General features: G+C 43.4%; 2 protein-coding genes across 3 annotated transcripts in view; one reads left to right on the forward strand and one right to left on the reverse strand.

Annotated features, from left to right (window-relative positions):
• The window catches only part of dock1 (dedicator of cytokinesis 1), a 189,293-nt gene that overhangs the window by 65,590 nt on the left and 95,897 nt on the right, over positions 1-27,806 (reverse strand). The window lies entirely within an intron of this gene.
• LOC117464557 (inhibitory synaptic factor 2A) overlaps positions 6,702-27,806 on the forward strand; it is a 36,266-nt gene continuing 15,161 nt past the window's right edge. Inside the window, exons 1-2 of one of the 2 annotated variants that reach the window (XM_034107071.1) lie at positions 6,702-7,169; positions 16,157-17,399. In XM_034107071.1, coding sequence (XP_033962962.1) covers positions 16,162-17,399 — 1,238 coding nt within the window. In that variant the 5' untranslated portion in view covers positions 6,702-7,169; positions 16,157-16,161. Of the gene's footprint in view, positions 7,170-10,059; positions 10,132-16,156; positions 17,400-27,806 lie in introns of those variants that run through there. The other variant, XM_034107072.1, reaches the window with a different exon arrangement.

Below are 27,806 nucleotides of genomic sequence, written 5' to 3' on the forward strand. Positions count from 1 at the left end.
CAACAACACAGGCATTCAAACGGCACTGTCACTATTGATTTTATAGGTGTAACGTGTTGCAATTAATCTTACACTTCCAATCAAATGTAATTGCTGCTGGAGGCTGAAGGGTCAGCTGGCAAAACCTGATGGTACGAGTACACAGACAGAGAATGTCTCACAGAAAAAGGATTCAGACGTTTCCACGGCGATTAAGATCTAAATGAGGAACAGAACACATGCCGCACCAGCTGTTATGGGCTAATGTGAGAAAGGATGTGCGGCATGATGGAAAAGTACAGGTTTACTCTTCGCTGCAGCTCTAAGTTGATAAGTGCATACTGTGATAGCCTTTGCTGTCAAACAGCTGACTCCACAGGTCCACCAGAGGGTACCGCGGGGTTCGGAGAGAAGAACTTTCATGGTTCAGCTGTCACACTTTTATCACTGGGGTAATCCCTGCAGTGTTACCATGGCGATGCAATGATTTATTTAAATTTTTAAAGCAGAGAGAAATTAGGAAGGTAAAACGGACTGGTGAAGGAAAGAAGAGATCGGAGAGGGAAAAAAAGAAGTATTTCCCTCACTAGTCATAGGCGGGCACATCCTTCGTGATTTTGTGGGGGCGACGGATGTATGTGAGTGCAGAGAGAGGTAGCAGAATTGGGAGAAAACAACTTGAGTCATGCTAGGACAAATTAGTTGTACCTATAACATATACACTACCCTCTCTGGATTTGTGCGTTCAATGTTCCTTTTAGTCAGGAACATCCACAAACAAATGAATAAAGTATTTGGAGTTGACATTCCTTTTAAATGTGAAACTGTTTGAGAACAGAGCCGCCCAGCATTGATTTTGGATATATAACGTATATGACACTTCCCATTATAAAATATAATACTGAAAGTTGATGTGACAAAAGACATTGAGGCTTCTTGTGTCTATAAAAACACTTTTTGTAAAAAACTATTGCACCTTTAAAACACTACACTTGTCATGTATGATGCATAATGATGATTAATAAGTGTCCACAATAGTAATCTTCAAAGCACATCAGTGACCCATTCAATAATTGTCATAAATATACAGAAGAGATCTCTTTGAAACAAAGCTCAGGACCTGAAATACAAAGCACTTAAGCGAAGCAAGAAATCGTCATTTTTAATTTGACTATTTCGTTCCACTGGAGATGAAAAGGCACCTGAAGCTCATCACAAAGTGTTCCAGGTGGGTACGGAATCTCAAGCATTTATCCACCAAAACAATTTCCCAAGCTTAACAATAAACAGAAACTTCATGATTGATATCTATCCCAAACCCTGCCTCCATATCCATCTTAAGCTTAAGGGCAAATGAGGCAGAATTTTAGCGGAAATGAAAAAGCGGTTATTAGAGGGCAGAGCCAGATCCATCAAACGCCGCTCTCCAGCTCGCATCTCTCTGATAATTCATCTCACTTTAGCGCCTGACAGCAGAGAAGCGAACATTGATGTTTGCTGTAGTAGTGAAGGGTTGCCCCGTAAACACAGCATTGTTTTAAGCCTTTAATTAAGCCAGTGGGGAAATGGAACGTCGGTCTCTAGAGAGATGTGGATGGAGAGAGCAACCTGTCTCTGGAGGAGAGAAAACTGACACAGGAAGATGATGATGATGATGAGGAGGAGGAGGAGGAGGTGGATGACCAAAGGGGACACAATGACTCCCTCTAGTCTCTATTAGCTTCAGGTCTGATGAAATATGAATTTGCTGGCTCATTACAACGGAAATCACAGAAGCATACAAAAAACCTCAGGTACTCACTACGCCATTTAATCAGAGAGGAATTAAGACATGAAAATGTCATGCAGGTGCTCTTAAATCGCAATGATCCTTTTTGCTTTTGTACCACACACACACACACACACACACACACACACACACACACACACACACACACACACACACACACACACACACACACACACACACACACACACACACACACACACACACACACACACACACACACACACACACACACACACACACACACACACACACACACACACACACACACACACACACACACACACACACACAGACACACACACACACACACACACACACACACACACACACACACACACACACACACACACACACACACACACACACACACACACACACACACACACACACACACACACACACACACACACACACACACACACACACACACAACCGAGAGGCAGCAGCACTTGAGCACTTTTCACACTGGTCTATCAAAGGGAGGCCGAGCAGACGCATACAGGGAACTTGGCCACTGCTGCAGGACTTAACAGAGCACCCACTTGGCTCCAACATCAGGCCAACAAGGCGCCCGGCAGGCTGGTCAGCCAATGGGAACGGAGGGAGGATCTGTTTGAGGCCTGCTGAAACCATTCACCCTTTAGCAGCATTTCCCGTAATGCATTGTGAAGTCCAGATAAACACATACAGTAGCGATAAATAATAGACAAGGTAAATCTGGAGAGCCAGCCATGAAAGTGACCCGTTCTGCCATTCACTCGGACAGCATCCAACTTAGACAAGCTTCAGGAAGAAGCACTTTCACTCTGATACATCAAAACATGATAGGCCTACTTCCCTGAACAGACACCTTATGGCGCGTTTCCACTGCAGCGGGTAGCTCGCTTTAAGCGTGCCGAGCCGTGCGGGGCCCGTTTTTGGTTGCGTTTCCACTTGGCCTAGTACCGGCTAGCGGGTCCTAATTCACAGTTTTTTTCTGGCCCCATAAAATGGTGGTTCTAGGGCCAGGAACAACCAGGCTGAGTCGGGCTGAGTATGCTAAACTAGAGAGAGAATCGCTGGCAAGGGGGCTACAACTACAACAAGATGAACATATTTGACCGTAATTTAATTGTAATACACGTTTCAAAAGGATGCCGAAGTAACAGCATACTGATACCGGTTAGTAAAAACCATGAATTAATGCTTTGACAAGTCTGCAGACAGACGGCAGGCGAAAAACCATTTTAAAATGCGTGTTTTCTAAATGGAGCTTGGCTAAGCTAACGTTATATATGCTCCGACCGTCCACACTCACAACAACGGCCTACAGACATAAATAAACCAGCGACTGTATTCTCCATGACACAGGCAGTCTGTGGTTTGTACTTGTTTAACTTTTGTCTAGTTTCTGAACAGATATGAAGAGCTGTGAGCTTTGAGTGCTAAGAGCTAACGGCTGTGTTGTTTTTTGGGGCGCTCACTGAAGATGACGTCACGGCTCCGCCTACACTGCGTTACTATAGTAACTACCCCAGTTCCTAAACTGTAATGGAAGCGCAGCATTAAAGTGAGCCGGGCCTAATAAGGCCTAACCAAACCGAGCGAGGCCTGCTGTGGAAACGCGCCATTAGTTTACACCAGAAACCCCATGCTGAGCTGAGGCCACTCTTTACTCTTCTCTCAAAAGAAAGCTCTGCATGTTCAATTCCAAACCTACATCATTCACTGGAAAGGAAATAGATGTCACCATTGTTGCTGTGTCAGATTGTATGGATGGACTGAAGCGTGAAGGGAATTGTATAAGTCAATAATAACTACACTGTCCAGATAGCTTTACATAGTGTGGTTGGAGGCAACGCAAGTGTTGGATACACCGAACTGTACCTTCAAAGTTGATATATGCAACAGTATATCACATTTCGGACTTTCCTTAGGGTTCTTCAGACTCTCGCTGACGTATCTGCTCGGCACATTCTCAGGTTTGTTTCTCACTTGGAGACTAGCCGGGGCAGAGCAGTCGACACATCACACCAGCCTGTCAGACACACACTCACCGACACACAAGAGTTTCCCTTTCAGGATTGCTGTGAAATCTAAGATAGAATAAATCGACAGCTCTCTCCACTATCTAGTAATACGGTTCCAAACAGATATGACACTCTAAAGTACTCCGATGCACTCCGCAGCTCAGGGGAAGGATTGGAGTTGCGACAGAGAGGATACTAAAAATGAAAGTTACATCCAAATGCAATCTGGGAATCAGTGGTTTAAGAAACATGTTGGTAAATTGGTCTATTTATTGTGTTACTCTATTTATAGTATTCTTTCCAAAGCACATACAGAACCAATTAGCAGTATGAGCTGGGAAAGAGAGGTGATAATGAGGAAGTCACTTCTATACCTTGGAATCAGTAACAACTCTGTACTCGAGTGACAGAAGCTACGCGTCTATTAAAATGTTATTCAAGAGGATGTGACACGATTACATAATCAATCAAATGCCAGTAATGCAATATCGATGTAATACATCATTGTGTTTCATTGTACTTATTTTAATCTAAGATGACATTTGTAATCTTTAATGAATTAATGTGTCGCTTTTGATCCAAATGTACGTTGTGGTGTTTTTCTTAGTTGCTATGGTGATAGTAAAGAGGGGGCAACATGAAACAAGGACGACAACTGGACTTGAAATGGGGACACTGCGGTTACATAATATACACCCCCCCTCCTCTTCCTGGTTGAGGCATGCATACATCAATGATTGGAAGATTGATATAAATGTTATTTTTCTGGAAAAGATAGCAGTTTCTTTTGTATGCATCAGGTCTACTCTTCCAAACACACCAGACCTTTGTTTGTTGTGGTCTTGGAAGATATGGCGAGAATATCGAGCAACACCATATTGGTCAAGATCATGTTCCTCATGTCCACGATGACAAAACAACATATATGCAATATATTCTGCCTCTTTCTCTGCGACTCCCATTTGAGTTGTTACTTGGGAAGGCAGAGGTACATTAATCGCATTTGGGTGTTTTTGTGACCCATTTTAGCGTTTTGATTTTTCAATTCGTCTGAGAGACACTGTTCATCAATGATTAACTGGTGGTGGCAGGATGCTGCTGGCAGAGCGGAGCCCTGGGTCTCGCGGAAGTATATGTGTATATGATAAAGACAGTATTGATACTTTTGTGAAATTAAACGGCATGAAGGACAAATGAAGGACAGCATCCTCCTTTAACCCCAGAACTGTGTTTAGCATACATGCATGGGGACAAGGACATCAATGAGAATTCCCCTGAGGACTTGACTTCGAGGCAATAAATCAATAGAGGGTGACTCGTCCCTTGCCACCGGTTTATCTTTCCGAGACCCACAAGCTTACATAAGCAGGTTGATGAGCAGATTCCAACGCTTTTTCCAACCCCATATACAGTATCCATCACGCAGGAGTTCCATTAAAACATGCCATTTACCCTTGGGTTCAAATCCAAACACGTGGTAGGCATCTTTCAAGGTCAAATCTTTACAGACATGTCATCAGCTTGGTCCTGTGTCAAACCTGCAGCCTGTGGTTGCCTGGTAAAGTAAAAACAAAGGCTATGAAGCAGATGTGTTTTCCTCACTCCCAAACAAGACGTCGGTCTCATAACACTGTGTTGCGAGTGTGTTAATGCCGTGTTCAGCAACTTCAGGGTGCAGTCAGTCAGGGGGGGTATTTTAAGGGTCGATGGGAAAAGCGAAAGAAAAGCAACATGTCCTGTTATCGACATGTCATAAAGGGCCATGCAGAGAGAGCGGTGATGCAGAGTCAAACTGAGACTCAGCAGTAATTCAGTCTTATTCCTGAAACATGTTTCAGCACTATCTTCCACATCTGGATCAGATGTTATGATTTAACATGATAAACCTTCTCTAGGAAATATCTTAAATATGTATGAGACCTTTAAATGGTTTATTTTCACCCAAAATGCAGGTTTACACAGCTCAGCTTTATGTACTGAATTCAAGCTTACAGTACATGCACTTTGAAAAAAGTTTTAAATGATGAAGAATGTGGCCTGATTGTTCCTGTATGCGTTATGGGCGCCTGTGCATTGTAAATATGTGGGTTCCTTGGTAAATATACTGTAAGGTAGATGAAACATTTCACATATTCAAACTTGGATGCACAAACAAACACGGCAGCATCAGTCGGTGTCTGGAGAGCTGCAGCTCATTACCATGGTACCTGAGGCTTAAAGCACAAGTCAGCAGAAGCCCTGAACACCTCCAGCCGGGAATAAAATACAGCTCGACTTTTCACATGATCAAGGTTTCACTACGAGCGTTATTCCCTCCCTGCTTATTGTCGTTCGAACACACCAATAGTCCACCACGATCCAATTAAGTGGAAGAGGAAAATGCACATTCCCAGATGAGAAGCAGGTATTCTCCGCCACAAAACGGTGTTAACTACTAACTCGCCCATGACATGACAGATGGATGCAAATCTGTGATGAGATCAGGATAACACACTTTAGAGAAGGGGGGAGGGGTTGGCAAGCAGATGGAACATTGTTCCCACACAAAGATAAGAGCAGTGAGGACTACGGGAAACTAAGACGACAGAAGGTGGATGGACTTGTGCAGAAACTCTCAAGGTTGATCATACATGACAAGTGTCACACTGTAGCAAGGAAAGAATTAAAGACAGATCCCTCAAGACGAAAAGCTGGCATGACGGGCTGCAGCAAGTTGTCCTGGGTATATTGTCTCCACGGAAGTGAGTTCCAAACAGCTTTGAGATGATATGATGTTGCATGAACATGCCAGATGTAGCCAAAACTGTGGCTGTACTTTCTCCACTGCAACCTTCCCTCCTCCCTCTGCTCTCCCTCTTTCACTCTCCAATGCTCCCTCCCCCTCTTGCCTAATCCCCCCTCTCTCAGTCTCTCTCTCTTTCTACACACACTCTCAGATGCACACACGTCGAAAACAGGAGAAAGCCAGAGAGGAGAACTGCTGCGGCACGATGGGGATATTCCGCCTGCGTGGGCTCTGTCGCTGAGGCGTCCGGAGTTCAGCCTCTGTGTGTGTGCGTCTGTGTGAGTGTGGGAATGCATGTGGGAGTGAGTGTGAGCCCCTGTCGACAAGGTGCCGGGGAAAAGGAAAGGAGAGCGGGTTGAGAGGAGGAGAAGAGAGGGGGAGTGTTGACTGACTGGAGGGAGTGGAACCCCATGCCACTGGATCAGAGGACTCCAATGTGCAACAACTACTCCAACTACTACCGCCGCCGCTGCCTGTCCTCTTAACTTCTGCCATGGCATAGCCTCCTCTTCCAGCTCATCTCTAATCCACAAGGACACGGGCATGCATGGGCAGAACCAGGGATCTAGGCTAACGCATCCTTTACGTCAGTGATTCACAGTCTGAGGTGAGTCGTTCATCTCTGCTCTTGTCCTCTCCTCCATTTCACCTCTCAGTGTGCAACTGCAGCGGGGAAAGTCTGTGGGACTGAGCAGGGATTATCCACTGGGAATGTTTTCACTGGAGATTTTCCCGTTTGATCGGCTGATCAAATATCAAATGCGTGTGGCAGATGAAAGGAGGTAAATCTCAGATTGATTTGAGTCGGGCTTAGTTCCCTCTGATGCTGGGGCGAAGTGGTTAAGGGGGATTCTGGGCAGTGTCTGGAATGTGCTGACTTTAAGAGACCATTCAGTCAGTTTAGAAAACTTTGAACATAAAAAACGTTTATATCTCAGGTGGAATATGAGGTCACTGCCATTTCTAGTTGACATTTCTGAGATCTGGCAGGTGGGTTTTCTGTTTCCTGAGAGGATTCTGGTCGACATTTAACCCGACTGGCTCAGCAGACAGAGCTACAACAGTGCTTACGTACAAGGGCTTGCATGATGCTGCATTTCCTCTCAGTTTTGAAAGCTGAGTGAGGATTATATAAACCACACCGGTGTCTATACCAAAAGGAAAATGATGTGAGGCTATTGTCCCACATATGGAGGCAGCAGTGTTTAACATCACAGCGAAACAGGTAATGAGCGCCGGCCATCAGACGGTTGCATCTGATGAAGGACCTTACCTAAAGGCTAATCTCGATTAATGGACTGCATGAAGTCATCTACTTACAGATTGTTGAAGAATGGGTGTGTGTGTGTGTGTGTGTGTGTGTGTGTGTGTGTGTGTGTGTGTGTGTGTGTGTGTGTGTGTGTGTGTGTGTGTGTGTGTGTGTGTGTGTGTGTGTGTGTGTGTGTGTGTGTGTGTGAGCGTGAGGGAGAGAATGAGAGAGAGGACCCTCACATCTCCACTGTCCTTCAGATGCCACACAAAACGCATGTCACTCCCACTCATCTCCACGGAACCTCCTGCCATCGCTCTTCGTCTCTCCTTCAACCTTATTTCCCATCAACGCTCCGATACAATCTCCCCTCTGCTCTATTTCACTTTGCGCAGACACTGAGAAGAGGACTGAGGGAAGAGGGATAAAGAGAGAAAGAGATACACTGTAGAGTAAGGGGAGAATACATCGTCTGTGAGAAATAATAGGGAGAGTATGCCGGGAGAGGATATTGAATTATCTTTTCTTTGTATTGATAGGTATTATGTGCCGACATGAAAAGTACATACCTGCTGTCACAGTCGTTATGTTATGTAAGAACAATTATATGAAAAGACAGGATAGACATGAAAGACGGTTTCCGCTTCAGAAAGAAAATGCAATGCATCCGTCGCTGCCCGTCTCCCCTTAACCCCCATGCTGCCTCTGAGAGAACTGGGCACGGACGTCCAGGAGTGACGGGCATGTTGGCCCACCGCTTCAAAGCAGATCTTTATTTTTAGGAATCAGTCATTTCAGCCTTCACTTCACGCAGTAATGCCTGCCTCTTATGATCACCATGCACGAAAGGAGTGTGTGCACGCCACCGCCGCACGTGCACATCACTCCAAATGTCAGGAAGATGTAAAAGGTAGAACAGAGCTACAATTCCACACGGAGATGTCAAAACATGTCGGAAAGTGTGAGGGAGCATGTGAGGTGGGCATTCACCCGGGGTGGCCTGGCTTGCTGGGAGGGACAGCCATTCATCCAGAAAACACATTGCCCTCCTGTGAAAGAGTGACGGCTTTTGGAACGAGCCAGATGTTACCTTTCATGTGGTAATAGGATTATTCATTAAGAGGCCGATCTCTTCCCTGGGAGCGAAACAACAAGGCCAAGCGGTGGAGGTGAATCACGTGCGTCTGCTGTTGGAGAGGGGAAGGTGTCTTTGTGAACGTGCCTCTGCTCTTCCCACATGATCCCACCTGGTGTAGTGGCGTGTAAAGCAGGTGTTCCCCGGTGCTCTGCAGCAGGGGCCCGTCAGCGGGGCTCCGGCAGCCCCAGAGGCAGAAGAGCAGAGCAATGGAGTTTTCTTAGGTAAAGCTGAGTGGAGCAGCGACCCACACATGTTTTGATTAACAGTTAAGCATTACCATAATGACCAATGACAAAGGCTACATCTTCAAATAGCTCGTTTTGTAGGGTTAGTTAATAGTTAGTAATAGTATAAAAGCGTTACCAACATTCTGACATGTATGCTATGCACAGCTAAGACTGATTATACCTTGACATGCATACCTGGGAAGATCTTTACTCTAAAATGTATCAACATTTAAAACTATATTTATTTGTGGCCTGTAAAGTAACTTAACACAGCACCCTCGTATCCTCTAATACTTGCTGTTCATGGGATTCAGTTGAGCTGACAAAGTGATACATCTTATCGACAAGACATGATGGCTTTCGCCGGCGTCTACTCCCCTCGGAGCCAGGGTCTTCTTCTCTATGGCTTCATCTTCCTTCTTCATTATTATCCGTCTATTTTGTTCACATTCAATTCTGCTCCGCTCAAGCAGAGTGAAAACGATACACCTAGAACCATGCTCTTTTTTATTCTAGTCTCTTGCTCTTGTTTTCCATTTGTGATGTGTGTGGAAGTGTGTGTGTCGTCATGTTCCTTTGCTAGGGATGACTAGGAGGAATCTGAGAGCAGCAGGGGAGTTCTCTAGTTCCCTTCAGCTTTGAAACCTCAGCGTGGCTCCGAGGCAAAGAGAGAGGGATAGACAGAGAGAAAACAACAAAGAGGCACAGAATGAAAGGAAGAAAACGAGTAAGAAGAGAGAAATAATGTTCTGTGGAGAGACGAAGAGGAGAGGAAAGGGAAGAGTGATCTGATGCATTCTGATCAGAGCCTCTGCAGCACATATCCTTTCTTGAGGTCTGATCTCCATCTAGCATGCATGTTCACTGACGTATGGATTACAGGCTTCCTCTGAATCCATCAAGCTCTGAGAAGCCACCTGGGTGCAGGCAGAGCACACACATTCAACTCAACACGGTGAGTAAGGGAATAACAAAGAAAAGCACAATTCAGTGGGGACAAAGTGAGTAGAGCATAATAAGGCTTCAATGTCCGCAGGCTACAGAGCGAGCACAAGAGGTCCTGCATGAAAACAGCAGCAGGCTGACATACAGCAAACTGGGTACTTAAAGCAACGTAAAGCAATATAAATGTAAAGTAAATAAATGCTGAGCATATGGTAGAAAACATAAAGGATATTTTGAGTGCTGTGGATTAACTGCACATCTGGATTCATCCCGTCAGAGTATCAGCATTAAGGGAACACTACGTTTATGTAAATTAATTAACCACACCATAAAAGTACAGTAACGCCCAAAGACTATTATGCTCTAGGTCATTATGATAAATAATTTGGCCTCATCCATGACGTTTATTTGATTAGACATATGTCCCAATACACATCATTGTACCAACACCACTGCTCTATAGTCACCTTAACACACTCACTGATCCTGGGTCTGCATGTGAGTGTAACGAGGATGATGTGACATCTGTCCTTCTCCTGGGTGTATAATGAACTGTCATGCTGTGCTCTGTACACAATTATAGTTTCTGGTGTTATTTAGTCATGAATGCAGAACACACGACGAGCAAAATCTTCAAAATGGTGCTTGGCAACGGCGCAGTGGTCCATGATGACTGAGCTACAATTACTAGAGAGACAATCCCTTCAAATCCCGTGTTTCCGGTGCCATTCCATTCGACAGCATTAAGCTGCCATTAACTGACTTGGATTTGCTGCGTCTGGTGTCAGCTTAATGCACTGTACTGCAGCTATCGCTCACACACTGACCTGTACAGTCAATCACTCGGCTATATATACCCTCACATCGCACCCGGGGAGCATTGGAGCTGCTGCAGCAGAGACAGGAAATAAAGACCCAACAATAAACCTACACTGTCTAATGACCTTAGCAACCCTAACCCTAACCCTAACCGACCAGCCCGGATATATTTTCACTGCATAATCAGTGTGCTCTTAAGGGGCTCTTAAAAACACCACTAAGCCCCAAGTCATTATGAACAGAGGCTGACAGAAGAGAGGAACGAGGAAAACAAAACATGGGCAGATAAAGCTGGATTACTTTGGAGCCTGGAACTGCTACGCTCATTTGTCCAAGCAGCATCTGAGGACACGCTGAGCTGTGATAATGTCACACTGCAGTGATAGGATAGCAGGATTGTGTTGATCATGTACAGGGATGGGCAACTTGGATGGTGGTGGGGGCCACATAATGTATGTACTGGCCACCAGGGGGCCGCAGATTCACTTGGAACACACACGCACACATGCCATGTATTGTATGTAATTATTAACAAATATACGAAGTCTGACATCTTCATTGACATTTTACAATCTTTCAGGGAGCATCCTCTAATAAGCTCACTCAACAAATATCAGTTCACAGACATGTTATTGGCATGTTAAGTGTCATGTTTGTATTGAACAGGTTATTTAACAGTGGAATCAAACTATTTTAAACTATTGGAAAGCACGGAAAGTGTGTGTGCATTAAGATGAACCATTAAGGTGACATACACATGAAGTCATGGACACTAACCCAGACATTAGTTGTCTCACTTGAACCTAAGACACTTGTAGCCTGTCTCTGCTGACGCACAATAAGGGGAATGTCAACACAGACACCCGTCAGCCCGCACTCTGCTGTTCCTCAGCGCCCCTCCCCCTCCCTCCCGCTGAAATTATGAATGAAAAGCGTAGTAATCATAGATAACACGGCAGGGTCCGTGACAGTTTGTTTCATCTGATTTCAAATAAACAAAACTCTTGGTTTTTAGAATATTAAAACTTGTTTCGCCAAATTCAGATGATAAATACAACTTTGAAGCTTGTAAAGGCATCATTACAAGTCGCCGGTGTTTCTTGTGAGTGTTTCCCCGGGAAACAAACACAAACGCGTCACAGATTATTTTTGCGGTATTTGGCTGCCGAACGAAATCATGTACGCAGCTCGCGACGTAACTAAGATAAAATAATTACGTTGTTTATAAATTAATCTGAAGGCCGCAAAAAGAGGAGGTGGGCCGCCATTTGCCCATCCCTGATTTAGCACAAGGGCAGACTCCCTTTGTTGTTTTGAGAATGTGATGCATTTAACATATTGCAGGGTTTATACATGAAATGGTCTAAAGTATTGCTAAACATTACATCCTTACAGTATAAGACCTTTTTTTTTTTTTTTAAAGTAGGCATTAGGTCATTATAAAGTCATCAACTTTTCTGAGTCACAACCACTTTTTTCCACTCAGCAACTTGAGGGACAGTGACAACAAGGAGGTTGGTGATAAGTTCCGTCTCACAGTCATCCCAGTTTATCCCATAGGTGTTGAGTAGGGATGCCATGAAGGCTCTGTGCAGGCTTGTCAAGTCCACACTAGAAAAAACACTGCTTTAAGAATTTGGCACTGTCATGCTGAGAAAGGAAGACTGTTGGACAGCCCAATGCTGTATACTTAAGTATTAGGTATATTACCATGGACAAATACATAGATAGGGAAACATTGTGTACAGTAAATAAAGAGATAAGTTAAAGTCTTAATGAGTACCAAGTGAAATGCTTGAACCGGAAAGGCTGTTAGGCTGCTAATTGTCATGTACTGTATAGCTGTATTTCCAACGTTTACTCAATTTAACGGTGTTGTGATGCATACTATATTAATGTTCCCTTTCGTTGGGCAGAAGCGATAAAACCCGGGTAAAATGAGGACACTGAAATCTCCACCTTTTAAGATTTAACCCGCGGGCGAGCAAACGTTCTATTATGCAACTGCCATTCAGAAACCTGCAGACTCAAATGCCATTTCAAATAATATATGGCATTTCTTAAATTCAAAGTGTGTTACATTGAATGAGCACTGAGCATAAAGACCATTAAAGAATAATGAATTACTGCAGTAATATGGATTGTCCTTGCAGCAATGCAAAGCTTGAAACAATGGCTGTACTAGTATTCCCAGGAACCAGCGGGGCTAAACAGAACATGAAGTCGTGTCCCTGGAAATAACCCAAATAATGACCCTCAGCACCAGTGTGACAGCAATGTGAGCTGAGTTGCTAAAACAAGGTCATGAGAACAAGTCTGATGTGTTTTGCCTTTCGCACTTGACCCTGTGAGCTCTGTTTTTGGTCTGTCCTACTGGGGAGAAAATAGTGGGTCAGTTCACATCAATTACTTTCCCCAACATTAAAAAAATTAAAAAGGATCAGGCCCTCCTAAAAAGGGGCAGCTTTCGTGATGAGTCATAGCTGTTTATGCAAGAGGCCAGAAGGTGGTCTTCGAGCCGGAGGTGAGATACAAGTGCTGCTGCTGTCGCCTGGGCCTGTACCCTGTCTGTAAAACCAGATATGTGGAGCCAGGGACATATCATTCAGCCCGCAGCACTGACATGTCAAAAGGATATAAAAGCGAGGATATGATACAATACCATGAAACTGTTTGCATTGTGAAGGCTGTGTGTAGGGAATGAGAGATGAGAAAAGACTGTTGCTGTTTGGCCTGACAAGCCACATCCATGTCTTTATATCTGATGATATAGAACAGGGTGGGGCACCGTGAAATCTAATTAAATATACGTTTAAACAAATTGCAAAAACTGTTTGATCTGGGCCAAAAATAACAGACGTTTTTGCTGACCTCATTTGGAGAGGGGATGTAGGCTAACAATGTAATCTCTTATTTAAAATGTCATCCTTTGACAGTGACGGACCAGGAGAGCACAGCAATGCTGGTGATGGATGATAGCCGGGCACTAAACATTGTTTTGTGAGACAAACAAAACAAACTAATCTGACTATCTTCCACTGGAAAGATCCAAATGCTGCACAGGCAGGTTGTAATTGTAAATTGCTATATGCAGCCGTGATTCTTGCCCTTCACACTTTCATATACTCTGCATTCATTGCTCAAACAACCTATTGTTAAGAGGGTCAGAAGTCTTTGGGTCGTTATATGCATACACGGTGGAGTTGTGCTTTCACGTATACATGCACTACGTGTTTGCTTTTAAAATGTCTACGGTCTTTCTGTGTGCATTGACTGGGGCTGATGATTTCATGAGAACAAAGGGTATTGCATTATTTATTTACTTTTCACGTAGTGTACGATGCACGGTATAATGTATCCATGTACTGTATGGCAGAAGTGTCTATACCGATGGCAGAATATCTTTCCCAATGTATTTTGTGTTGGCTGTATACCTTTTCCACAAACATTATTTGCACCGTTAAACCTGGGTATTTGGATATATCTGTAATTACCTATGTGATGAGAATCAAACACAATGGAATGCACTACAGAAACCTGCAATCTTTTAACCTGTCGGTATGGGCATGCTACAATACTGGGCAATATTTGTACATTTTTAGTGGTCACTGTCAATTTGTGGAATTGCTGGGTCCATCTGTCTTTAATAGTTGTTTTCAGTTTTACCCGTGGGTCCCAATGCCTGTGAGATATTTGGCATTTGGCACACAAGACGGGCAACTCTGAAAGTTAGGTGTGATGAAGCAAGCCAAGACACTCTGAGTACAACTGTTTGGTTTCCATGCTAAGTGTGTGGAGTGGCAGCTTTCTAATTCTGGAAGCATTTTATTCATAGAGAAAAAGTTGCCATATCCTAAGTAAGAAGATTGCCATGCCAGCTTTTGCAGACGGAAATCTGAACTGTTATGCCAACATACTGGCATAATAAAACGAGATTATAAATGTCTGTACATGAGACTGTTAGATATAAGATAAATTAGTCTGAGTGTGGCTCTCCTTTTTCAAGCAGAACCTGAAACCAAGAGTAACATCAAGCAATAATGTGATGGTGAGAGAGAGACAAAGGCTCCCTTTTATAGCTCCTGGTTAAGTGAACCGACATGTTTGAAAATAATTCCCTGTTGACTGACGGAGCAGTCATGGCAGATCATCTTAGACTGGTAATCCTGAGCATGCTTTTTGTAAATCAGAAGGCAGAAGGAGCATTCTATATATCTGTCAGAGAATTAGAGGCTAACTGAGTTGTTATTCTGAGACCATATCTGTGATAGTGGGGAAGATAATCCCCATTTCATATTTATATCTCTGGCTAGGATTTTTCTCTTTAAGGGGTTAATCTACAGTTCTTTGCAGGTACAGTATTGGCCCTATCTTTTTTTGGGTTTCCTTGACTCTGTTTATTTAGTAACTGAATAATAAAATGTGCAATACTTGCATATACTAGAAGATTAAAATGTGCTCCAAAATAGCTTTTTAATCCAAGTTCTACTTAATAATTAACGGTGATAGAGAAAGGTCAGACTCCTGCTGAACCTAAAGAACCATGGAAATCACCTGCAGACACCATGCACTGTCTACAGCACACTCAGCGGTATGCTGTACAGTAAGTGTCAACTAAGGGTACTTGAGTGTGTTAGAGTTTGTAAAAGCAATGACTGAACGCTCCCATACAAACTGAGACACAAACACTCATCAAGTAGAAGAGGCGGAGGAGGAACTGGTAGTCAAAGCTGTTTCAACTGGCAAGGATACATGAATGAAATGTGGAGTTATTGGTTTCACAGAGAAGGAGATTAAATGTAGGAAATCTGCTAAAACCATTTTTAGCACATGCTGATATTGCAGTTTTTTCTAAGTAAACACAGTAGGATTGGAAGACATGAAAGACCCTAACCAACTGGCAACAAAAATAAAAGGTTCATTTTCATTCACGCCGCCAGTGTTGAATGTAGAAATTATAACTATTTTAAAACTCAAGTATTCCTAATATACTTATTTATTAAGGGGACTAACTTAAAATGTAAGACAAATCTTCTTCTGTAAAATACATATTTGCTTTCCTTGCGTATGTCTTTTTCAGAATATTCATTGCATATTTCCACCCGTTCCTCCCTACGTCGTTTTCTGTCAAGTAAGATGTTCTGGTCTGTCAAGAGTCTTTGTCCAAGCCATTCTGTATGAAGGATTAACACAGTGTCTCTCTTTATGCTTCTCAGGAAACATGGTGAGCAAGGAGAGTGGCAAATGCATGCTCACCAACTCAGAGTCTGACTCGGAGGCAGCGCCCTCGACCTCCCTGGCGCTGGAGGTGAAGTATTCTCTGGAAGCCAGTCGACAGGTGAGGAAGAGGAACAAGGCCCTGCAAGTGCGTTTCAAGGATATTTGTGAGGCACAGAACGAGCAGCGGGAGGCGGAGTTGCATGCAGCGGGGAAAGGTGGCAAGCCCATCTCATATAAAGTGGCGTACCGCAAATACATGACCGTCCCGGCCCGCCGATCCATCCCAAACGTCACGAGGAGCACAGGCGTGCAGACGTCACCTGACCTGAAGAAACGCTATCAGACCTTTCCCTTTGAGCGCAAGAAAGGCCACACCCTTAAACACGTGGCGGCCGTGGAAACTTATAAAGGTCAGAATAACGGTTTTGCCATGGAGGTGAAGCAGTCCAGGGCTGCTGAGCAGGGTTTAGATGAGGAGGAGGAGGAGGAGGAGGGGGGGGGAGCCAGCAGGGGGAGCGGAGTCCGGAGGACCAGGGCTCTGCTCCATACTAATGAGTGCATTGCCACAGTGGAACAGCACACTGCACCTGATGGCCTGTGCTCTGACGCTCTGCAGCTCAGTTGCTCTGCAGACACAGACTGCCTTGCAAACACACAGAGAGGAAGAGGAGCCGGAGCACAGGCAGAGTACCAGCTCTGCAGCGTCCCATCCAAAGCCAGGGCAGGATTACAACACAGGGAGGCCGATACGAACCGCTCGGCCAAGAGGCAGCTGCTAAATCTGGAGGAGGGCTCGTCCCGGACCCTGCCGGTCAGGGCCTCCAAGGTTACCGGCCCCCTCGCCTGGAACTCCCTCACACAGGTGGAGTGCCTGGACAGCCCATCTGTGAGGAGCAAGCGGAAGAAAGCCCTGCAGCTCAACGGGCTGCAGAGTCAGACACTGCCCCGCTCCAGTGGAGGCTGTACAACACAGGCACAGTGCCACACAGGACAGTTATCAGCCCGGCCTCTACGGGCCATGGAGGAGCCTCTGACACCCTGCAGAGGTGGGGAGGCTGGTGGGGCACCGTCTGGCCAAACACAGGAGACCTGCAAGCAAATAGTGCCTATGAATCAGGACGGGGAGGTTAAAGCACAGCTCCAGGCCATGGAACATCTCATCAGCTCCAGCCAAGAGACCATCAAAGTGCTGCTGGGGGTCATCCAGGAGCTGGAGAAGGGGGAGGCCCACAGAGAAGGGTAAGATCTCACTTACAGCTTGTGCTTGACACTAGAGATGCACCTTTTTGACTTGTGCCCTCCCAGTTCATATTCCACTATAAAAAGGAGTTAGAACAATACAAAATGAGTTCAAATCCAAAACCAGTGCGATGTTTCTCCAACATTTGAATACCAATTTGGAATCTGCATCGAAGTAAAACTTGAAAAAACAGAAACCAAAGATTACCTAAGCAACAGAGTGACTGGCCCACCATGAATTAAGTGATTGAGTAAACACTCACTATTTTAACAACAGACTAAGAAACTGTGAATCAGACACTTAATGGTTTATACTCAATATGTCTAAAAGATTCATATTGGGGCTGCTACTGATGCACCAAATGTGATTTTTGAAGACGGGGACAAATCAGAGACACAGGGCCCATGATTCAGCATGAGCAGGACAAGTCGCCTCTTGACGTGTCACATCATTTCTAAATCTTAACGACAGGCATGTACGTGTGACAGCTGTTCAGCAGAGCCCTACGTTTTGAAAATGAGATTACAGCTGCATGAAGACGGGTTGATGTGGCTTTTACTTGGATGTGCCCAGAAATGCCATTACAGCACAGTGATCATTTCCCTTTCAGATATGACCGAGCTGCTGCAGAACTTATTAATAGACGATGCATCTTACCAATGTGGGCCTAAGTGGTGGTGACCCATTGTGTATAACACTGCCTTTATAGATATGGCCTTAACACCATATTCAACCCAATATGTCTAAATATCAGAATTTCATTATCGTAATGCGGAAAATAGTATAATTCCAAGGGGAACGTACAATCGTGGAGTGATTTTTTCAAGTACTTTGCTAAGTGCTAAAAAAAAACTAGAATTTTACCAAATGGCTTTATCCAGCTGCATGCTGTGTTTGTCTAGCAAGTCCAAGGCCTTTGAAAAAAGTTATTTACCCTCCAATGGAAATTGAGTATATACAATGGCTGTAGATGGCATCCAACCCAATGAAATAGAGGATTGTCTGCCCAAAGGGACGAGGCAAACAAAATGGCCAATCTGTTGAATGAATTGCTGGGGCTCTGCACTAAGATCACTATCTGTTTTGACCAGCACCGTGGAGAGGTATGGAGTGAGAAAATACATATAATCAACATCATACCATTACCAACCTGGAGTGTAAAACCTGTTGGAATTTACCCCACAGGTACATGTCAATCTTCTAGCCTCACAACCACTAAAGTGTTTGAAAGCAACTCTCCATATCAACTTGAATGAATGACGGGGTAACACTCCTATTCAACAGGGCTTGAGCAAAGCACAGATCTTACAACAGTGTGAGAAAAAGCAATTATGCTCCTTCAATCTTTCACAAGGCAGCTTTAATCTCCTTATCACCAAACTCATAAAAGTGTGTTGTGAGTGAGAAAAGTGTGCGAACATGTGGTGCAGCATGGGGAGCCATCTTCTCTGTGATGCCAAGCACATCTGGCTTATCAGATGTGTCTAAAGTGGCAGGTGGGAGAGGAGAGGAGAAGAGGCTTTACTAGTAAATAAAACAGTGCTTACTGTTTAATGGTGCCATCGGGTAATATACATCAAGAAACAATCACATTGTCTTCCCATATGTTAATTCTAAAACTCTACATTTAGTTAAACAAGTATAAGGTTCTTGTATTCTGAGCCCAACTAAACCTCTACTTTCTTGCCCTACATATTTCTATTTTTTCAATCAAGCCAAGCAAAAAATGCTGACTATGCTTATGTCACACTACATTAGCTTCAAGCTCCCCTTACATAAATGTCACTGATACAACAAATAAGAGTGCCCTCAGGCTATAGGTGAGCTTGGTGCAATTACCTAATGTATAACTGCTCACGTTATAGACATTTTTCATGTTAAGAAATGCAACGCTGGGTGCATTCATCACAACGCGTGTTCATGACATGCTGCCTCGGACACAAATTGAAATTCAATGGCTTATGTGCTGAGACTGATACAAGCACAAGACACAAATAGAAAAAAAAGTTAAAGGTGGGGTAGGTAAGTTTGAGAAACCGGCTCGAGATCGCTCGAATTTGAAAATACACAACCGGAGAAAATCTGCCACTTCCTTATAGAGCCCCTCCTCCAACACACACGAACACGCACATGACCTATGAGGGCACGAGATAAGTTTGTGCCCCGATGGAAGGCTGACAGGCAGGTAGGCCATCCAATCCGTTTAGTACTTTTTACAGTATTACGGCTTCCACAGATGACATTTTTTTATGGATTTTTTGTCAAAGCACTTAAGATATTCATTGCTATCGGGATGTTAAGAACATTCCATGGAATATAACAAAAAGTGTATTTCGAGCCGGTTTCTGAAACTTACCTACCCCACCGTTAAGGAATGGCTATGGAAGTCATGATAAAAATAAGTGAAAGATTACATTGCTATCCTCAATGTTACTGTACATAGAAAAAGTTTAAGTTTCTATGGTCACAAAAGCAGGCGCACATCCACTGTTGCACACAATAAATCTAACATTGAGCAAAGATGCAAAGGTTAAAACGGTTTAACTGCTGAATAAGAATGTTAGGCTCTGCGATTGGCAGTCAAAAATGCTATGTTTTAATTATAGCAAATATAAAATGATAAAGGCTTATACCTTTTGATGAATAATCGAGAAATGATCTAACAGTTACTTTGTACTGATTATTCAACCTAGAATAGCTAATTGAAGTCGCCTGACATTGTATATGCAGAAAATGACTTTCAAACCCCCTCTATGCATGCGAGTACACATTCATATATATCCCTGATTAACAGCAGGGCATACAATACAACCCAGTGTGAAGGGTGCACTGCAGTTCTACAGCACATCATTGGCTGCATCCAACGGTACAAACAAAGCTCAGGAATAAATGTGCTGCATCATCAGCCAGTGTTGGCAGGCTGGACCCAATTAATCACACTCATGGGGACTTGTTGCTAGCCTGTCTATTAACACTGTATGTGTGTTTGTTTTAAGCTGCAGCCACACAAGGACGATAACGGAAACGCACCAAAATCGTTATCAAAAGAGCCTTCCGTCCACACGCAATAGGCACCAGAAACGTGTCCGTCCACACGAGACAGCTCGAACCGCTGGAGACGCTGTAGTACATATGCCGGGCCTGTAAGTGGCGCTGTACTTCTGCCACAAACTACACCAAAGGCAGAGAAGAAGACTTCTCGCGCATGCATGGTTGCCCTTCTGTTGATTCTCCGCGCTGGATTTAGCAGCAGAGGTGGGGTTTCGCCGGTCAACATGTCCGTTAAAGTTTAAATCTTCCGGACAAAATTTGAAAAGTACCGGTCATTTCTTCTTTGTTATTTATTGAGCTTTAACACAAATGAATAACGACTCTATATAATAATATAAGAATAATGCACGGAGGATGGAGCCTCTCTTTTCCTCCCCCTCTCCTGACAACCCGTCAGTAGGCCTACCCGTTGTCTCATGCAGCTGGCTGATCCAGTAATGAGTGACCCGACAGTAAAAATAAACATATTTATAACTAGTTTAGGTAGTTTGAGAGGTCATTAAAATAACTAAGGGTGATGTTCTAACTTGTGTTTTGTTCCACTCATCGCTCCATCACAGTGGGCGGAGCTGCAGGTTATCATGCAGAGCTGCGTGACTCCTCTCCTGTCTGATTAGACTTCACTCGCGTAATTCTCCAGCCCTCCTGCAGGTGCCACGTGTCTGATCTCAATCACGGTGTAGACACGACCACTATTGTGGTAAGCATGTTGTAACTTCCGGTTGTTGTTGTCATTGTCATCTCCGGGTATCGCGTGTATCAATGATGACATGTATAGCCGCATGTCATCATTTCAGCGCTGGTTGTCTTGTTGGTGCCCAGCAAACAATGTGGGCTTCGTAAATAATTGGACAGCCTTCTGGGGAAAACCTGATCTGATTAAGAGAGACGACATTCATCCTACTTTGGAAGGTGCAAATCTCATTTCGGCAAACATTTCAGGGCTTTGTGGACTTAATCCATGACAAACTGGAGTTGAGACCAGGAGGCGGAGTCGCAGTCTTACACGCTTCTCTGCGCTCTCTCCTAGGCAGTCATCAATAGGAATCCCGAACCCAATAAAATACCCAATATTAGCGGTGTGTGTGTCTGCCCAAGGACAATTTAAATTTTAAGGTAAAACCTAATAGAGGTGTGATACATAATAACCTAATAAAAGTAAATGTAACAACTACTACAGTGCAACAAAACAGGAATATTAAATGTGGTCTCTTAAACATAAGATCTCTAGCATCTAAAGCAATATTGGTAAATGATTTAATATCAGATTATAATATTGATATATGCTGTCTCACTGAAACTTGGTTGAGACATGAAGAATATGTCAGCATAAATGAGGCCACTCCACCCAGCCATATCAATACTCATATTGCCCGAGGCATGGGCCGAGGAGGTGGAGTTGTAGCAATCTTTGACTCAAGTTTACTTATCAATACTAAACCAAAATTAAATTATATCTCCTTTGAAAGTCTCGTTTTTAGTCTTACGCATCCGACCTGGAAAACTTTGCAGCCAATCTTATTTGTTACAGTGTACCGGGCACCAGGTCCTTATTCAGAATTCTTATTAGAATTCTCTGAGTTTTTATCAACTTTGGTACTTAAAACCGATAAAGTAATTATCGTAGGTGACTTTAATATTCATGTTGACGATGATAAAAATAGCCTTACTGTTGCATTTAACTCTATATTAGATTCTGTTGGTTTTTGTCAGAGTGTACATAAACCAACCCACTGCTATAATCACACTCTCGACCTTGTTCTGACTTATGGTATTGAAATTGAGCAACTATTAGTCGAACTGCATAATCCTGCTTTATCCGACCATTTCTTAGTAACTTTTGAAGTACTGTTACTAGACTACAAAGCATTAGTCAACATCTCCTGCAGCAGAAACCTATCTGTTAGTGCTATAGCCAAATTTAAGGAAGAGATTCCACCAATACTTAACTCGATAGCATGTCTGCATGTAGGGGAGGAAACTTATACAAAATGTACACCACCCCAAATTGATCATGTTGTTGATAGTGCTACAGATGCGCTGCGAATAAAATTAGACTCTGTTGCTCCTTTGAAAAAGAAGAAAATAAAACAACATAGATTAGCTCCATGGCATAATGCCGAAACCCGCAAAATAAAGCAAAAGTCGAGACAACTTGAAAGGATATGGCGTTCCACTAAACTTGAAGAATCTCGTTTAATTTGGCATATTACTCTCAATGAATATAAGAAAGCACTGCGTAAAGCGAGAGCAGCCTACTACTCTTCATTAATAGATGAGAATAAGAATAATGCAAGATTTCTGTTCAGCACTGTAGCCAGGATGACAGAGAGCCATAGCTCGATTGAGCCTTCTATTCCCATAGCACTCAGTAGTAATGATTTTATGTGCTTTTTAACGATAAAATTGTTACTCTTAGAAACAAAATGAATGACCTCTTGCCTTTGACCAGTATAGTGTTAGCAACAGCTCCCGGAAACGTAAGTTATAATATTACTAGTGCTGTCAAAATTATCGCGTTAACGGCGGTAATTAATTTTATGAATTAATTGCGTTAAAATATTTAACGCATTTAACGCATGTGCAGAATGGCCCGCCCCATACGTGCCACCAGTGGCAGCGCCAGGGTATGGCTGGGGTAGGCTACACCCATACCAAGAAATGGCTTAGCCCCACCTTGAGAAATGATGTTAAAGTAAGCAAAATAAAGTCTGCCAACTCGCGGAGTAAATTGCACAGACAGCAGTTAGTCAGATTGATTGCAGCCACGGTTTTGAAAACTTTTGTCACGTAGTGATCGTCTTCTCAATAGAACATCTTTGATAACGGCGTGGTGTTGTTGCAGGAAGTCCCGATGGAGAATACTTGTGCTGTACAGCACAGGGGTGCACATAACTGGTACGCAGGTTATGTACTCTGAAATGCGTACCGTCACTTGTGTCACAAAGCGCATTTGCGTACCGACGTACTTGTGAAGCTTTTCCAGAAGGCGGTTAGATCACCGGACGACAGAGTCGGTCTCCGTACCCCCCCCCCCCCCCCCATCTGTCGACTTTCCTGAAGTACTCCCCCGTTGATAGAAATCAACACGTAATGAATTAAGACCCCACGGTTTGATGATTGATAGGTGTGTGGGCTGTCTTTCATTTTGACACACAGAAAAATGTTATAATAAATATAGATACTGTATGTTAAATGGATATATCCACCTTCTTTCATTTATCTTTCCATTCCCACAACAATATACATAAAGAAATGGCATATTTTGGACATAGTTCGAATGGTGATTAATCATGATTAATTAATTTTTAAGTTGTGATTAATCTGATTAAAAATGTTAATCGTTTGACAGCCCTAAATATTACACTAGATAGTAAACTAGAATGCTTTTCAGCCATAAACCTTGAACAATTAAATTCAATGATTCTCTCTTCTAAACCATCAACGTGTATGTTAGACCCAATTCCAACTAAGCTGTTGAAGGAAGTTTTTCCATTAATTAGCACTTCTTTATTACATATTATGAATATGTCTTTATTATCAGGCTATGTTCCATAATCATTCAAAGTAGCAGTGATAAATTCGCTTCTTAAAAAGCACAACTTCGATCCAGAGGTTTTAGCTAATTATAGACCTATTTCTAATCTTCCGTTCCTCTCAAAATTTCTTGAGAAAGCAGTCGCAAAACAGTTGTGTGATTACTTAAAAAACAATGATTTATTTGAAGATTTTCAGTCTGGCTTTAGAACACAGCATAGCACAGAGACAGCTCTGGTTAAAGTCACAAATGACATTCTAATAGCCTCAGACAAGGGACTTGTCTCTATTCTTGTTTTGCTCGATCTCAGTGCTGCATTTGACACTATCGACCATGATATCTTATTGCAAAGACTAGAGCACTTAGTTGGCATACAGGGAACTGCTTTAGGCTGGTTTAGGTCCTATCTATCTGAACGCTCTCAGTTTGTACGTGTCAACGATGAATCTTCCACACAAACCAAAGTTAGCCATGGAGTGCCACAGGGCTCAGTGCTCGGACCTATTTTGTTCACATTATATATGCTTCCGTTAGGCAATATTATAAGGAATCATTCTGTAAATTGTCATTGCTATGCGGATGATACTCAACTATATTTATCAATCAAGCCTGATGAAATTAATCATCTAAATAAAATTCAAGACTGCCTCAAGGACTTAAAAATGTGGATGACCTTAAAGTTTTTGATGTTAAACACGACCAAAACTGAAGTTATTGTACTTGGCCCGAAGAATATATGAAACAAATTATCTAAAGATATACTAACTATGGATGGCATTAATTTGGCCTCCAGTGAGACTGTAAGGAATCTTGGTGTTATATTTGATCAGGATTTATCCTTTAACGCCCACATAAAATCAATTTCAAGGAGCACCTACTTCCATCTACATAACATTGCAAAAATCAGGCATATCTTGCCTCAAAACGATGCAGAGAAACTAGTCCATGTATTTGTTACTTCAAGGCTGGATTATTGTAACTCTTTATTATCAGGTTGTACCAAGAAGTCAGTCAAGTCGCTTCAGCGGATTCAAAATGCTGCAGCTCGTGTACTAACCAGAGTTAGGAAAAGGGACCACATTACTCCTGTTCTGGCTGCCTTACACTGGCTCCCTATAGAACACAGGATAGAATATAAAATTCTTCTTCCCGCCTACAAAGCCCTTAATGGGCAGGCGCCATCTTACCTTAAATAACTCATTATACCCTACTGTCCTACTAGGGCATTGCGTTCCAAAAATAGAATGCAGGGTTGTTGGTTGTTCCTAGAGTCTCTAAAAGTACTAATGGGAGCCAGAGCCTTTTCTTATCAAGCTCCACATTTGTGGAATCAGCTTCCAGTTTGTGTTCGGGCGGCAGACACCCTATCCATTTTTAAGAGTGCGCTTAAGACCTTCCTTTTTGATAAAGCTTATAGTTAGGGCTGATTAGATTCAACCCCTAGTTTTGCTGATATAGGCTTAGTTTGTCGGGGGACATCTTACTTCTTCCTTCTCTCTGTCTATACCTGTGTACTCTCATGTTCCGATTAACCCAGCTTCCCCAAATGTCTTTCTTTTTGGTGTCTATATACGCTGGGATCCGTAGTCATGGATGATCCTGCGGTCCTGTGTCCTGCATCGCGAGCCCTGGATCTTGAGTCGTGGCTGTGGTCCTGGATCATAGGTCCTGGATGGATATCCTCATGGATTCATCTTCCTATTATACACACATGCATTTCCAAACATTTGGACTACCTATGTTGCAAATGTATTATCTTTTCAATTTACACACGGCATCTATTGCACGTCTGTCCGTCCTGGGAGAGGTATCCCTCCTCTGTTGCTCTCCCTGAGGTTTCTCCAATTTTTCCCTTTAAACTGTGGGTTTTCTCCGGAAGTATTTCCTTGTACGATGTGAGGGTCTAAGGACAGAGGGTGTCGTATTGTCATACTGATATTCTGTACAAACTGTGAAGTCCACTGAGACAAATGTAACATTTGTGATATTGGGCTATATAAATAAACATTGATTGATTGATTGATGTCCATATCGATCAAATCTAGCTGGAAGCTCCTGCTGGGTGCACTGTCCTGCAAGATACTGGGACCTGGCTCGAAACACTGGGGCCATTGCGTAATCGTTAGCAGGAAATTATCGTTATAGGGCGTAATCACGGAGCCGTTTGGCCCCACAGAGCGGTTCGTCCGCAGATCTACCCACCTTGGGACCCGTTATCGTTTTCTGCGTTTCCATGTCGGCCTTGTGTGTCTATCTGATAGAACACTGTAGCAGATACGACAGTTATCGTCCTCGTGTGGCTGCAGCCTTAATGCCTTTGGACTCCCACCCACTCAATGACCTTTGGGAGGGCTCACCTAGTAGCACATGGGGGAGGTAGGGAGAATACATATACTGTTAATGGCATGGTTTTGGCTTCACTCTCTCCAGGGAGGCTTGCCAAAATGAGTTCTGCTCTTTTATTTTCTCTTATTAACTCAGTGTGAGAGAAAGGTGGGGAGGAACGAGGGATGGGAGAAGAAAAAGATCTAGACAGCGTGAGGACAAGAGATAGAGAGCATAAGGGTGAGTTAATCAAAGGAGCGAGTTGCCCGTGTAACCCATCGGAGTGTGGAGATGGCCTTGCACTGGCACTATTTCTGGTTTTGGAAATCCCCTAAATGACAATGCTCCGAACTGCAAACTTCCCAATATCACTGCACTTATTCTCTTGTCGGATTGTCTGAAATTGGCGACAGCTTTAAATAATAAAAAAAAGGGAGTATATCACTAAATGGAGTAGATTAGGAGAGTAAATATATGATAGCGGTTTAATTTTTGGTGAGCACCTTATGGGCTGAATCCCTGAGAAAGACTCAAAAAGAGGGCTCTCCTACTACAACAATGATTAGGACGAGAATTAAGTGTTCATGTCAGCCCATAGACATCAACACAGAGGAGAATTCAGTGACTTTGAACTACCAGTCATTTTAGAAATGTAAGAGATTTTTGGTGAATCGGTTTATTAGAGCAAACGCCTTACTCTGGAACATCTTAAAACCTTGACAAAACAATGTTTCTTTTGAGTGTGCTTTTTGCTGCAACAAACCCAGCTTCACATATTTCATAACTGTCTTACAAAATGATTCAAGTAGTTTGTAATTAGCCTGGTAAAAAAATATGTCAAACTAAAAACAGCTTTGTTGGCATGAAACCTGGGTAAATATCAGCTACGACAGTTAAACTGGGTTATATTTCGTCCCTACTGACCGCCAGAGGCGGTGCTTTAGCACTGGATATGTCCATCGCGCGCATGCGCAGCTCGAGTACCAATAACAACAAAGTCACCTGTGACCCACGTGACACCGGCTATATCAGCCGGTATTGTCAGAGGATCTGTTCCTTTTCATCTTCTCGCTGCGCGAGGGTACCGTGGCTACGTTTTCGTAGCCTACAGCGTTCAGGTTTGAACGTTTGATCAGAGGGATTTCTCTGCAAACAGCTGGCCGCGTGAAGCTTCGCGACTGACAGTCGGGGCTACGGGTCGTTAGACGCGTCCTCCAGGAGCTGCGCCGGCTGTGCAGAGCCTCGACAGACAGGTTTGTGTCAGCTTGTTGCTGGTGATGGCTGTGTTTCCACACCCGCTCCCAGCCAAGTTGTCCTGATTACCGTCTTATTGTTTGTGGCTTAGACTTTCTGGTGACGACAGTGTTCCCGCTTCCTCTCCCATAAAGTTGCCCTTATGCTCTTTTGAAAGTTCTGCTTGTGGCGTTGTGCCCGAGCTATCATTAGCATTTGAGTCCCAGCTTTGGCTGCGTCCCTCATTCGATTTAGTATG

Source organism: Pseudochaenichthys georgianus, chromosome 19, assembly GCF_902827115.2.
Source record: "Pseudochaenichthys georgianus chromosome 19, fPseGeo1.2, whole genome shotgun sequence".
NCBI classification, from domain to species: Eukaryota; Metazoa; Chordata; class Actinopteri; order Perciformes; family Channichthyidae; genus Pseudochaenichthys; species Pseudochaenichthys georgianus.